This window comes from Eptatretus burgeri, chromosome 2, assembly GCF_056783735.1.
Source record: "Eptatretus burgeri isolate ZD-2024b chromosome 2, Ebu_testis_v1, whole genome shotgun sequence".
Lineage (NCBI taxonomy): Eukaryota > Metazoa > Chordata > Myxini > Myxiniformes > Myxinidae > Eptatretus > Eptatretus burgeri.
The window spans coordinates 19,422,141-19,437,038 of NC_140962.1; the positions used below are offsets into that span (position 1 = coordinate 19,422,141).

General features: G+C 43.7%; 1 protein-coding gene and 1 non-coding gene across 2 annotated transcripts in view; one reads left to right on the top strand and one right to left on the bottom strand.

Annotated features, from left to right (window-relative positions):
- The first annotated feature begins 499 nt into the window (after nt 1-499).
- The window catches only part of LOC147031528 (uncharacterized), a 100,920-nt gene continuing 86,521 nt past the window's right edge, over nt 500-14,898 (top strand). The window contains exons 1-11 of the mRNA XM_085849731.1: nt 500-1,255; nt 1,494-1,727; nt 1,878-2,048; nt 2,187-2,278; nt 2,434-2,606; nt 2,729-3,264; nt 3,516-3,733; nt 3,854-3,937; nt 6,945-6,963; nt 7,066-7,150; nt 7,262-7,312. Of these exons, the coding sequence (XP_085705857.1) occupies nt 1,989-2,048; nt 2,187-2,278; nt 2,434-2,606; nt 2,729-3,264; nt 3,516-3,733; nt 3,854-3,937; nt 6,945-6,963; nt 7,066-7,150; nt 7,262-7,312 (1,318 nt within the window). The 5' untranslated portion in view covers nt 500-1,255; nt 1,494-1,727; nt 1,878-1,988. The remainder of the gene's footprint in view (nt 1,256-1,493; nt 1,728-1,877; nt 2,049-2,186; nt 2,279-2,433; nt 2,607-2,728; nt 3,265-3,515; nt 3,734-3,853; nt 3,938-6,944; nt 6,964-7,065; nt 7,151-7,261; nt 7,313-14,898) is intronic.
- Nucleotides 3,954-4,051, bottom strand: LOC147031529 (U6 spliceosomal RNA). The gene has a single exon (XR_015055626.1). It is a non-coding gene; the product is annotated as a U6 spliceosomal RNA (small nuclear RNA).

Consider the following 14,898-nt stretch of genomic DNA (forward strand, 5'->3'; position numbering starts at 1 on the left):
GTTAAATTCGATGGAAGATGTTTGGTTACATTTTACAACTGTGTCGAAGTGCATCGACTTCAAGCCTCTTGGGACGAATATTATCGACACTGCTTGTTTACATTATTGTGTAGTTCATCTCTGGTTAATCGGTGAAGTTTATAAAGTAAAAAAAAAATTGGTAAAATATGGAACGCTTCACGAATTTGCATGTCACCCTTGTGAGAGGAGGCTGATCTTTGTAAAATCTATAGTGGTTTGAACCAATCGTCGAGCCCCATTGCACTATAGACCACTATAGCTATAGTGCGATTGACCAATCAGAGAGTGTATGCACTGAAGGACCGTCTACAGCTTTGACCAATCACAGGGCGCCATTCATACATACCTGATTTCTCCATTTGATTCGAAGAAATTTTCGGAGAAAATCTATCGGAGAAAATCTATTGGAGAAAACAAAATGTATCGGAGAAAATTAGGTTAGCTTTTAACATGGTGTTGTTGTTGTTGTTGTTGTTGTTGTTGTTGTTGTTGTTGTTGTTGTTGTTGTTCAAAGTTGCATCTTCTTATCAATCCGCTTGATTCTCGCTAATTTCCTTAGCGATTACGGCTTTTTTCTTACCTAATGAGAGTCCCAGGTTCAAATCCTGGTGGGGATTAACTGTTATTCAAAAAATACTCAATTTTCACATGCAAATATTGAATAATGCTCACAAACATACAAATATGGTTCAGTTTCCATTCATCTGAATAAGAAGAAGAGAGAAGTCTGCTTTGAACAAGTATAAATATGCAAATTAGTTACACGACAAGGTAATTTTTTTAGCAATTCAAGGGCTAATTTGCTGATTGCCAGCCCTAAAGCTGGAATTATTTGGAAGATTTTGATATTTTTGAACTTTTTGATACACTTCTTCCACATTGCCTGCTATGGTGTTCCGCATAGCTTCTTTATTGCGTCAAACAGAGAGGGATGACAAGAAATTGTGGCCACTCTGTGGACTGCCTGTTTACATTGTTGTGTGGTTCATCTCTGGTTAATCGGTGAGGTTTATAAAATTAAAAAAAATTGGTAAAATATGGAACGCTTCACGAATTTGCATGGATGAACCTGGATGTCCCGAGCTGTGAGGATGTTCCGCAGTTCAAGCCTCCACCCAACCCAAAGTGGTTCCTGGCATGCTATGTCAGGGACGTCTTCAACCGGTTCGACACGCTGAAGGCGCTGATCACCTCCACGTTTGGAAACGTGTTGAAGATAGACTCAACGAAGAAGGTCGTTATAATTACTTGACTGTTTCAAGCTGTTTTTATGAAATTGTTTGTGTATTTTATATACCGGTACAGTTATAACAATATGCCAAAATGTAATTACCCATCAATACCAGTATTGATGATTGTTATTAATAATTATTTATAATTTATGAAGTTTTTCTCCTATTTATTTCTTTTAGAAATGTTTTAGGTGCATTTTTCTGTTAGGGTTGATATTTTTACACTCTTCTGCTTTACAGGTGTGTAAAAAACTACAGGGAGAAGCGTGTAGAAGTGCGCAGTGGGCGACAAATGTGGGTAATGAGAGGGGCGAGGTGTTGATGTCTGTCCTCACCACATCAGAGGGAATGGACAGCCTCAAGCCCATGGCCGAGGGACTGGTGTCCAGGTATAAGACGGCCAACCAGGACCCCCCTCGGTGCCTCTACACGGATCGAGAGTGTTGCTCCCACAGCGGACCTTCCAAGTACAAGGTACTTTTAATTTAAATGAGGGCATGAAATAAATAAATAAATAAATATAAAAAATAACCAACATTGTAACCCATGCATATTTCTGTTCAAAAAAATATATATATTTGTCAGAGAGCATTTAGCATGTATTTACTGCCTTGCATGTTTCAGCTTCTGTTCTCTGATTGGGAGCATCTAGAAATCCGCCTCGACATATGGCATTTTATGAGGCGACTGGCCCTTGGCTGCACCTCATAGAGCCACCCACTGTATGGCGTGTTTATGGCCCGCCTGTCCAGCACCATATTTGAGTGGGACAAGTCGGACTTGGACAACTTAAAGGTATGTGAAATGTTTTCCTTCCTTCCTGTGTCACATTACAAGAGTAGTCAAACTTTTGTAGATGAACTGAATTTTTCAAGCTGTTTTTTTTTCTGTTTAGTGTGTGTATTTTTAATATAGACATCTGTTAACTGACAGGAGGCCAAGAAGTCGGAACTGCGGAAGGCGGGTGTCCCGAACCCTTCAGACAGCTCAGCGTTGAAGGCCATCACCCGGAAGGAGTTGGAGAGGTAAACAGCACTTGAAAAAAACGTACTAAAAAAAAACAGTTATTTGCACCTGCGTTTTTCCAGTAGCCGTAGTCGATGTATGTGCAATATTGATCAAAATTGTCACAAACTAGAAGTGATGTTAATGGTTGAACTTTGCACAATTCTGCTTTCAGTCACTGTAGGAGGCGGACCAAGGGAGTGTTGAAGACGGCTGAGGACATCGAGGCCCTCATCTTAGGCCTGGCTGGTGTGTCGGATGCGCTGGGTGTTCCTGTTCTGAAGTCAGAGATAACAGACATATGGAAGGAGCAGAAGAAACACTTAGCCTGCATTCAGGATATTCCAGGTAAGCTCTTAACTCAAGTTTATTTTTCTTTTTTTTTCATCAGCAGCAGAATAGAAAATTTCTTGTTAAATTTAGTGTTTTTATTTCTTTCAATCGTGTCTTTTTTTCTGTATATTTCACAGGACTGCAGCTATACACCGTAACAGGGGAGCTGACGAAGGGGACACACACCCTCCCAGTCTTCAGGTGTGCGCGGGGGTTGACCTCCCTTGAATGTTTTCACAGCCACCTCGCCAAATTCATTCCGGGTACCTCGGCAAGTGCGGTGAACTTTCAGGCATACCTCCTTGACGGCATCACTCGTTGGAACTATCTGCGCTCCTCAGCAGCTTTGAGCCAGCTGAACACTGAAAAAGTGTTGAGGACTTACGATGTGCGGTTGATTCAACGAGTAAACTCCCTAAGCCAGGCCGTGCTCAACAAGCCAGCACTGAGCGTGGCCATGGTTCCGTCAACCTACACTGGGGAGGACATTGGGGTAGAGTACTTATACAGACAAAGTGGGTTCACTCTGCCCAAAGCAGAAGACCTGGATACCGAGATAGATGAAGGCTTTGAAGACATGGCAGATGAGCAGTTGAATGAGCCAGTTCCGTCGTTGGAAGAAGAAGAGCTTCTGCCCGCTGCTCCTGTTTCTCCGCCCGATGATGAGAGCGAGGTTAGTTACATGCCATATAATAGTAATAGTGTTATTACTAAATGATGTAATAAGATTATAATATATCAGAACCAGTAGACAGACAGTTAATTTAATTTACTCATGTTCACTGAAATAGATCAGTGTATAAAAACAATAGTGATTTTTTTGTAAAAGTATACATGGTAAATCAATAATTATTTTTGCTTTGCAGTGCTTTGCATTATTTAACTGCATATTCAGTAGTATTGCTTTGCATTATCTGTTTACAGAGTTCTGAGGTCGAATCCGATGACGAAGAAGACATCAGTGTCGACTCGCGTGGCATTCCCGGATGGGATAAAGTCGATCGTCTTGCCCAGGCTTTGATTGGCCTTTCAGGTCTGGCCATCTCGTCCACCCAAGCAGCCAGCATCAAGGAGTTGTATGAGGCCTTAATTGACTACGACAAACGGCCAATACTGGTACGTTTACTTTACTTGTATTGCGTGTGAGTAAACAAAGGCACCGATATATAGACAATGCATTTATACATTTGATGCAACTGATGTCGTCATACACATTATTTCCACATGCATATTTATTCTTTTTTGGGGGGTACTTTTTGCAGGTGTTTCCTGTCTGCTGGGTCCCCTGCCTCCAGCCCTTCAAGAAGCCAAGTGGTCGAGGCTGTCTGCATCCACCTGTGCGACAAGTTCAGCACGCCACAGAAGAAGGGGGGCTATGTCTCGCGATGGAAACTTAAGGGGCCATGCTAATCTTCTCTGTATCGTTCCAATTTTTGCATATGTACTGCCGAAGCGAGTACACTCAAGAAAGGATTCTGAATTACTTATATACCCACAACGGCGAACCCTCTCTAACAATAATGGTGACTGATTTGTTTAGAATTTATTTTATTTACATTGGATTCATCATATTTCGTCACTCTTATTATAATATAGTTGTAGTGAATAATCAAAATTTGAGTAGTTGAGCTTAAACTGCAGACAGAGGATAAAACATCTAAATTGTGCGCCCCATGCTTGCAATGCCTTGTGGGAAGCAATCAGAAATTTATTTGTTGCAAACGCTGAATGAATGATGTTAATACCACTACAAGTTTATTGTAGCAATAAGTTCACTCTGTGTATCAGTCTGTCTGTTTACAACCGACAGTCTCATTGTGGCCAACTCTACCGCTTTTTGTGTACATAGTTGGCCTACCAATGTTATTGCCCAATTATAATCTATCTATAACTAGTAGTAATGCCCGGCGTTGCTCAGGCTAGCAATAAAGCCCAGTGTTGCCCGGGCTTTCTTGCAAATTTCCTGAATATCTGTTAGCGGTTAGGGTTAGCGGTTAGGGTTGCAGTTCGGGTTAGGGTTAGGGTTAGCAGTTAGGGTTAGCGGTTATGGTTAGGGTTAGCTGTTAGGGTTAGGGTTAGCTGTTAGGGTTAGTGTTAGGGTAGCTAACCCTAACACTAACCCAAACCCTAACCCTAACCCTAACAGCTTGGCGTAGCGGAGGTAAACAGCGCCCGGGGCAAAGTGGAAATTTGCGTCCCCCGTAGGCCTTAAACTTGAGTGGATTTGAATGGAAAATCCCATAAGGGATATCGATTTATCGATTTTTTTCGAATATCGGAAGTGTTATGGAAATAATTTATAGCCAATGACCTAAGTTGGACCAAAAGCCATAATTGTACCGAATTTGAATGGAATCCGTTGGAGTTTGTGAAAATGCATCAAAAAGAATTTTGAGGGGCCTCTTAAGGAAGACAATAATATCATGAGTATATGTGCCAAATCTTGTTTCATTTCATGCAGTAACAAAAATCTGATGGTGGAACAAAGAAAGGGGCATGCCAAAATATCTATCTATAATTCCAGCAATCTCTGTGTGTATGTGTCTGTGTGTGTGTGTGTGTGTGTGTGTGCGTGCGTGCGTGCGTGCGTGCGTGCGTGCGTGTGTGTGTGTGTGTCTGTGGCCGCTGTTTCTCGACAACCTCTGGTCCGATCTAATTGAAACTTGCCAGATATATTGCTGGGGACCTTAGGATGTGCCTTTTCAAGGTTTGATATTAATCGGACAAGTACTTCCCAAGTTATGGCCATTTATTTACCAAACCAATGGGAAGACACGTTGTTGTGTGGGCGTGGCCGATGGGGAAGGGAAGCTCAGCCGCGTTCCCCATTACGGGTTACATCGTACGGGCTTCCGGAGAGTGATGACCTCGTGTATTCTAATAATTTCTCGATTTCTTATGCGCATTTATAGATAAACACAATGGCCCAAGTTATGATCGTTTTCATATTAGACGGTGTATAAATTTCGGGAACATCAGAGTTCTGGTATGCTCCGAACCAGGAAGTAAATTTTTTCTCTCTTCTCTTCTCTTTTTGTTTTTCCTTGCCACGACATTGCGAAAAGGTAAAATACGTTGGCGCTAATTGAATAGTTGGGTATTAAAAATAAATTGCGAATAATATCGAACTTCCGGGTCACGCACGTCCGGGCACGTGAGAGCGAAGAAACGGCCTGTGTGGTTTATTTATTTATTATTATTATTATTATTTTTATTTTTTAATTTTTTTATACGGGCACGTACTAGTTAATATAGATTCCAGCAATGTGTGTGTCCGCGCGTGTGTGCGTGTGTGCGTGTGCGTGTGTGTGTGTGTGTGTGTGTGTGTGCGTGTGCGTGTGCGTGTGTGTGAGTGTGTGTGACCGCTGTTTCTCGCCAACCACTGGTCCGATATAATTGAAACTTGCCAGGTATATTCCTGGGGGCCTGTGGATGTGCCTTTTCAAGGTTTGATATTAATCGGAGAAGTGCCTCCCAAGTTATGGCCATTTATTTACCAACCAATGACAAGACACGTTGCTGCGGCCATATATTTACCAACCAATGACAAGACACTTTGCTGCGTGGCCGATGGGGAGGAGAACCTCAGCCGCATTCCCCATTACGGGTTACAACGTACGGACTTCGGGATCGTGATGACTTGGTGTATTCTCATAATTTCTCGATTTTTTATTCGCATTTATTGATAAACACAATGCCCCAATCCAGTCGTCGTTTACGAGAGCGAAGGAACGACCTCTGTCATTGTTTTAAAAAAATGTTTTTTTTTTGCACGTACGTTTTTTTTCTCTTCTCTTCTCTTTGTGTTTTTCCTTGCGATGACGTTGCGAAAAGGCAAAATACGTTGGCGCTCATTGAATAATTGGCCATTAAAACTAAATTGCGAATAATTGTCACTGCGATATGCGAACTTCCGGACAGTGAGGACTTAACTTTCGGACTTCCGGATAGTGACGACTTACTGTATTATTTCTTTCTCGATTTTTTCTTTCTCGATTTTCTTAAAGACAATGCCCCAATCCAGTCGTCGTTTACGAGAGCGAAGGAACGGATTGTGTGTTTGTTTGAAAGTTTTTTTTTTTTTTTTTTGCATGTACGTTATTTTTTATTATTATTATTATTTTCTCTTTTCTCTGTGTTTTTCCTTGTGATGACATTGCGAAAAGGCAAAACACATTGGTGCTAATTGAATAATTGGCCATTAAAACTAAATTGCGAATAATTCTGACTGCGATATGTGAACTTCTGGACAGTGAGGACATTAAAATGTTGTCAGATCCAGCAGCCTCCGCATTCTTGCCCTGGACGAGGAAACAAAGAAGCGCCGTTTCCTCAGCAATGTTGTTTATGAAGTGGTGCCAACGAGATAAAGGTGTGTACATGGAGACAATTTTTATTATTATCTATTTATTGAAGAAAAATTGTTCCGAAAATAATTTATCAAAAAAAGTGCATAACTTTTTTTGTTTCCAAGTGTCAAAACGGTGTGGCCTTTGGAAGAGTTAAGGAATTCAGCTCTACTCAACATGCTTGCCAACGAAATACATCTCATTTTGGTGGTATGCTTTGCAAACTTTTTTTTTTAAAAACAATTTGAACATGGAATACCTAATGACACTGTACTTTCTGGTCTCCTACAAATCCTACCCTGTCGCCTCACCGTGGCGTAGGAGTGGCAGTGGTCAATGGCAGCGAATGTCATGGCCTGCAAAGATGGGGAGGTAAACTTGATTTTAATTTGGATTTTAATTAACTCTGTGTGTGTATCACAGCAGTTGTTACTTCAATGCAAGCGATGATTCGTGGAATGCATGTGAATATTCCGTACGGGCATGCACTACTTCCGGATAGTGTTGACTTTATGTATTCTAATAATTTCTCGATTTCTTATGCGCATTTATAGATAAACACAATGCCCCAATCCAGTCGTCGTTTACCAGAGCGAAGGAACGGCCTGTGTGTTTGTTTCTGGCTCGCGGTTTGAAAGTTTTTTTTGTTTGTTTGTTTTTTTGGGGGGTTTGCACGTATGGGCATGCACATACGGGCACGCGAGAGTGAAGGAACGGCCTGTGTGTTTGTTTCTGGCAAGTGGTTTGAAAGTTTATTATTATTATTATTTTTTTTTTAAAGGACACGTTGCTGCGTAGGCGTGGCCGATGTGCCATTAAGTTACCAATCACAGGACACGTTGCTGCGTAGGCATGGCTGCGTAGGCCGGTGCGCGGCCAGCCGACGATGACGTCACATGCCGTGCCGGTTACGATGGGGATCGGTGCCTTAGTTACCATGGCAATGGTCAATGGCAGCGATTGTCATGGCAAGCAAAGACAGGGAGGTAAACTTGATTTTAATTTGGATTTTAATGAACTCTCTGTGTGTAAGTATCACAGCAGTTGTTACTTCCATGCAAGCGATAATTCGTGGAATGCATGTGAACATTCCGTACGGGCACTCACAACTTCCGGATAGTGATGACTTACTGTATTCTAATAATTTCTCGATTTGTTATGCGTATTTATAGATAAACACAATGCCCCAATCCAGTCGTCGTTTTCGAGGGCGAAGGAACAGCCTGTGTGTTTGTTTGAAATATATATTTTTTTGCATGTACGGGCACGCGAGAGCGAAGGAAACGGCCTGTGTGGTTGTTAGAAAGTGTTTTTTTTTTTTTTGCATGTACGGCCACACGTACGGGCACGCAAGTACGTGCATGCACTAGTCAATCTATAATTCCAGCAATCTCTGTGTGTCTGTGTGTGTCTGTGACCGTTATTTCTCGACAACCATTGGTCCGATCTAATTGAAACTTGCCAGGTATAGTGCTGGGGACCTGAGTATGTGCCTTTTCAAGGTTTGATATTAATCAGACAAGTGGTTTCCAAGTTATGGCCATTTATTTACCAAACCAATGACAGGACACGTTGCTGCGTAGGCGTGGCCGATGGGGAAAGGGCGCCTTAGTTAGCAATGACAGGACACGTTGCTTGGCGTTTTGCACCCATAGTATCTATCTTCTATCTATCTATAATTCCAGCAATCTCTGTTTGTTTGCCTTTCAAAAGGTTTGAAATTAATCAGACAAGCGGTTCCCAAGTTATGGCCAAGTTAGAGCACGTTCCCCATTACAGGTTCAACGTACGGACTTCTGGATAGTGATAACTTGCTATATTATAATAATTTCTCGATTTCTTATGCGCATTTATAGATGAACACAAAGCCCCACTCCAGTCGTCGTTTACAAGAGCGAAGGAACGGCCTGTGTTTGTTTAAAGGGTTTTTTTTTTTTTGCACGTATGGCCACACACGTACTGGCACACACTGGTAATGAAAATTCTGCTTTCACCAAATAATGTCTCATAAAAGTTTTTGAGAGATTTTCATGGTGTGATGAGTTTTTTGTTGGCCTTCTGGTGCAAATTCATCACGAAAACATGATAATTCTGCTTAAATTTTTGCATAAAATAAAGTCATAGAATGTACAAATTTGAGGCGAAAGGTACAAATTTTTCTCACCGCGGGGAGGGGGGACATCCCTCCCCCCTAGCCACTTTGCTGCAACGCACCACAGATCCTTTCCATCCCATCGCTTTATCTTCTCTCAGTGTTGGCAACTATGCAGTCTATGATCGAGGAATTACTTAATTTCAATTAAATTATATATGTTGGAACACAACCCTGCAGTTTAGGAATGCTTTGGCTCTAAATTTGGCATATTGTACGGAGTCTCGTTCCGAGTGTGTAAATGTGCACAAAGGAGTAAGGTCGTTGTTTTAGTTTATCTACCTGTCTGGCAGTCCAAAACATTTGAAAATCATTCCGAACAGGAACTACTACTCAGCGGAAGCATTGGAGATAGAGTTCACAATGAGTCTTTGTCCATCATCAGTGTCTGCATGTCCACTATGTCATGCTGGATATCCCTTGCTACGCAGTCGATGTAGTTCAGTGACCTCCTTCCTCTGGTTGGGCAAGGCAATCTCAAGCAGATCACGTCAGATATAATTTGGTCTTTGGTGTGGAAATAGTGACCAGCAAAACGTGTTCTGCGACGAGCTACAATGGTAGAAATGGGTGGTATGTCTCCGTAGATCTCTGCTTTTGTTCTGTGTTTTCACCAGCTGTGGTTCTGACCTCTCATAAGAAGCCGAGTATATGTGCCATTAAGCCGGTCCTGCAGGGCCTTCTTCATGTTCCATGTCTCTGATCCATACAAGAGTATGTTCTCTACGCAAGCTCTAAGATTCCGAACAGGAAACTTACTCTTTTTAGGGAAGTCATAAAGGACACAAAGAACAGGCACAAATAACAAATGTAACGTTAAATGAGATGGTGTAAAAAATCTCATTTTACATCAACAGTGGTAAACTTCTGAATTTTTTTTTTTTTTTTTACAATAGCCTTTCAATTTTTAATTTTATTTCAATTGAGTTGTATACTTGAACACAAGAACATGGACTTCCAGTTCCAGGTTCCAGGATTTCCTGATCACAAGATACTGTTCTCTGGACAAGATATTGTTACGAATTTGGAAGCCTTGTGCACACAGACATTCAGGTCCCTATAACTCAGTTATTTCGAGAAGTAAATGTGGATAGATGGCTCCCTTTCCCTTGTTTAATGGGTAATTAAATGTTCATGCGCTGCGGAGTTATTTTGATAGTCAGGGTTTTCTTTAATTTTTACACCTCTTATAACTACAACACCACACCTTCACCTAGCTTCCTCACACCGACGCCATTGCCTATGTGCGTGTCAGCACGTATGTGGGCGGAGTTGACAAGGACCTGACGTCGCTCTTGCCCAATCAGGGAGATGCGAGCGAGTTCCCTGGCGGTTGTCCAATGAGCACAGCCCATGCAGGATAATATTCCTCTGCCTGTTTGGGGGGCGGTCCGCTGCGACGGCCATCACGCCCCCCGGTCCAATCAGCGGACTTGGCGTCATTTGCGGCCAATGGGCGATGAGCGAACCGTGCCCGAAAAGGGGACGATGAGACAGAGAACGATCGATCTGCGCCCAGTCTCCTGGAACGCGTGCTCTGGTTCTCGGCTCATCCCGTCACTGGCGTGGTCTGGCTCTCTGCCCTCATCTCGTCGCTAGCGTGGTCTGGCTCTCTGCCCTCATCTGGGTGGACGTCCAGCCGCGCGCTTACGGCCAGGTAGCCTGCCACGTTCTCGTCCCTCAGCTCGACTTCCCTCCGAGCCGAAGGGATAATAAAGACCATTTGGGTCCGTTTATTTTGGGTGTGCGTCTGTCTGTGGGCCCGTCTGTAAGTAGGAATTGTTTAAGTGCTTTTCGCTGTACATTATTTGCCTTGCTTTAGTCGGTTTAACTCTGCTCTTATGTGTTCCTTCCCCACCTATTGGAAATAAATATCCATGTGTTAAATGTATCAGCTCGTTTTTGTGTTTTCTTCATTGGTTTAACACGGTGCGTGTTGGGAAATTTGGGAAGCGGCAAATTGGACATTTGGACCGACGGGACTTCGGTAACCATCCGCTTGGGTTACGCACGAGTCGAGCACGCACACGGTTCGTCCCATACGAGTGCCGTCGAGGGTGTGAATCCTCGGTAGCTCGCCACGTGGGCCTCTAGGTATTTTGAAGTTTGGCAAATAACCCTATCCCACGTGGTTGATTTATTGACAATTCACGGTCCTGTAAGGGACCCGTTCCTTTCGGAGTTTTCCGAAAGGTATGATCTAGATTCTGGATGTTCGGTAGTCGACCCTACTGTTCCACCTCGCGGTCGTGCTCGCAACCGACGCCCGGCTCCACAACAATATGTTGTGTTTTACTGTTTTATTTTAATTGCTGTTTTTTTTGGTTATGTTTTTCAGCAATTTTTTATTGTCCCAAACCATATCTTACTGTAGTGAATCGTCCAGTTCATGCCCCGGGTAAAGTCAGGCATGCTGGTGATCAAAGAAATGAATGGACATTCCGGTGTTTTGCGCAGAATTTCTGGTGGCCATTTTGGAATCTATCTATAATTCCAGCTGTGTGTGTGTGTGTGTGTGTGTGTGTGTGTGTGTGTGTGTGTGTGTGTGTGTGTGTGTGTGTGTGTGTGTGTGTGTGTGTGTGTGTGTGTGTGTGTGTGTGTGTGAGAGACCGCTGTTTCTCGCCAACCACTGATCCGATCTAATTGAAACTTGCCAGGTATATTGCTGGGGACCTGAGGATGTGCCTTTTCCAGGTTTGATATTAATCGGACAAGTTAATTGACTTCCGGTTCCGGTTTTGAGCGGCAAGAGGTCTCCTTCGGGGCTCCCTGCTGACATTCTCAAAGTTAAGTTCCGGTTGTTATTTGTCCCGTTTTAACTGTTTAATTTTCTCACCTACATGTTAATGTGTGTTCCTAGTTCGGTTTTGTTTCAAAAATCGTGCTATTTTGTGAGTATTTTTGTCGACGTTCTTACTTGGTGTTTGAGGCCTAGTCCTAGGTTTGAGGCCTACCGGTTCCACTCGGTGTTCGATCGTTTTTTTTTGTTTGTTTGTTTGTTTTTTCTCCCCATTACCTTCAATTTCTATCCTCCCCATTACCTTCAATTTTCATCCTCCCCACTTTCCAAACATCCCCCATTCTCCCAACTAATCTCTTTCTTATCTCAAAAAAAAAAAAAAAAAAAAAAAAAAAAAAAAAAAAAAAAAACCCAACAATAACAACAACACGCTCACCTTCTCCCGATTCTGCTACTTCTTCTTCCTCTTAACTTCCTCCTCGTCTTCCTCGATTTCTTTTTTTTTTACACTTCCATGACCTAATCTGTTGAACTCTCTCATACATTAATATTAACAACAAAAACGATCTTATAATGCTTCATCTTCCTCTCTCACACATGTGGTACTCTTTACTGTTTCACAATGCACTTCTCTTCTGCTATTTTAACAGACTGCTCTCATTTCGACCTCTCCTTCATTCCTTGCCTAAAAAATCCAACTATTACAGCGCTTCTTCTCTCCATGCTCTGAATTCGCCTTCATTGCATCCATCAAGAATTGTGTTAAATCGCATCTCTGACCTAAAACTTTTAAAAACCACAGTTTGCCATGGATGCTCGCTTTCCATCAACCATTCTTTTTTCCAACTTCAGTGCCAACTCACCCCCTCACCCCTCACTCTCACTCTCAAAGCAACCATCCCACTCTTCTCCCTCCAAGCCTCCCTCTCACCTCTTTCAAAAATTCCCCCTCACCTTTCTCCCACCTTTCATCCCCCTCACTCTTCCTTCTCTAAGTTGCCCCCCTCTCATCCACCAACCTGCCTCCCTCCACTGCCCTCTCACCTCCATCTCTTCACTCCACCTCCTCAAATCCTCAACTGCCATCTTCCTTGTCTCTTGTCCCCCCTCTCTCCCAGCACCACAGAGCCTTTTCTCCTCCTCATTCGGCCCCCTCCCTCGCTATTCTGCAATACCCCACACTCCTTCAGCAACCCTCCTTACCTCCCCCCTCGTCCCTCGTCCTACCCTCCCCCGCCCCCTCCACCTCCTGCACCCAAAGCCTCCTCCCCTACCTCTTCATTAAATGTGTGGACCTCAAATATCCGGGGCCTTCGCTCAAACCTTTCAGATCTTTCCATGCAGGTTGCCACTGACAAACCAGACATTATCTGCCTAACAGAAACTTTCCTCTCCCAAGACGTGTCTGACTCCCAAGTATCTCTCCCTGGTTACTCCCTCTTACGGTATGACAGACCTGAGCCTCGTCCTGGTGGAGGTGTTGCTCTCTTCATCAAAGACTCTATTCCTCACTCTCCCTGCACTGCTCTCACTCCCCCACACCCCCAGGAATACCTCTGGCTTCGGCTTCCCCTCCACTCCCACCTCATGTTTATATGTGTACTGTACCGTCCACCGAACAGTGATGACTCCATCTACACCTCACTCTCCGAAAACATGGACCATCTTCTATCTTCTCATCCAAACTCTCTCTTCCTCTTATGTGGCGACTTCAATTGTCATCACGCCAGTTGGCTAGGTGTGGGTACCTCTCTCACCTGCCATGGGACGTCAGCAAAAGCTTTCTGTGACTCATTGGGACTGACTCAATCGGTCAACTTCCCGACCCGGATCTCAACCAATGGTACTCCATCTCTTCTGGATCTGATTTTGACAAATTTCCCTGACAATATCTGCTGCTCTTCCTTCGCTCCAATTGGTTCTTCTGACCACGTCCTTGTTAAAGTGGACATCTCTCTGGCTGTCATCAGAGAACCACCTCACCGCCGTCGAGTCTGGCATTTCACTCAAGCCGACTGGCAGGGTCTCCGAGCAGCCATCAAACTTACAGACTGGTCTCCTATCACTACTTTCTCAAACATCAACTCATCCTGGGAATTCTTTCAAAGAAACTTGCTCTCCCTCATGCACAGATTTATCCCCTCTCGTGTTCAGTTGTCTTACCCTTCCTCCCGCCCTTGGTTTACTGAAGCTTGTGGCGAGGCAGTTGTCCTGAAACAACTTGCCTTTGCCTCATGGAAAGCAAACCCAACTGAGGGCAATCTCAGTTCTTTCCACAAAGCTCGGAACAAGTGTGTATCTACCCTCAGGAGAGCCAGAAAACAACATCTTTCTCATCTCAAGTCTGAACTCTCAGACCTCTCTCCCTCCTCAAAATCCTGGTGGCGTTTAATCAAATCTGTTTCTGGTGTATGTTCCCCCTCCATCCCCTCCCTTACCTCAAATGGTCGCACTGCTGATTCCACACGTGATAAAGCTGAATGTCTAAACTCGGTGTTTGCAGCTAAATCTTGTGTCCCAAACCCATCACTATCTCTACCCACTTTACCCAGTCGCACCCAACTGTCCCTGGACTCTGTATCCTTTTCTCCTGACAAGGTGGAGAGCTTGCTTTCAAACCTCGAGTCAGATTCTGCAACCGGTCCAGACGGCATCAGCCCACGTGTCCTCAAAGCCTGCTCTTCTGCTCTTGCTCACCCTCTCTCTGTTCTATTCACCCTCTCATTTTCCCAAGGTCATCTGCCATCTGCTTGGAAATCTGCTAACATCACTGCCCTGCATAAAAAAGGTGCAAAAACAGATCCCTGTAACTACAGACCAATCAGCCTTCTCCCAATCATCAGCAAGGTTATGGAATCCATCATTGCTTCAGACATGAAATCCTTCCTCTTCTCCAATGGCTTGATTTCCAATCATCAATTTGGTTTCAGACCAGGTCACTCTACCCTGGATATGCTGCTACTGCTCTCCCATCAATGGATGGAGGTCCTCAATGCCAGATAGGAAATCCGAGCCGTATCCCTGGACATATCACGTGCTTTTGACACAGTCTGGCACCCTGCCCTA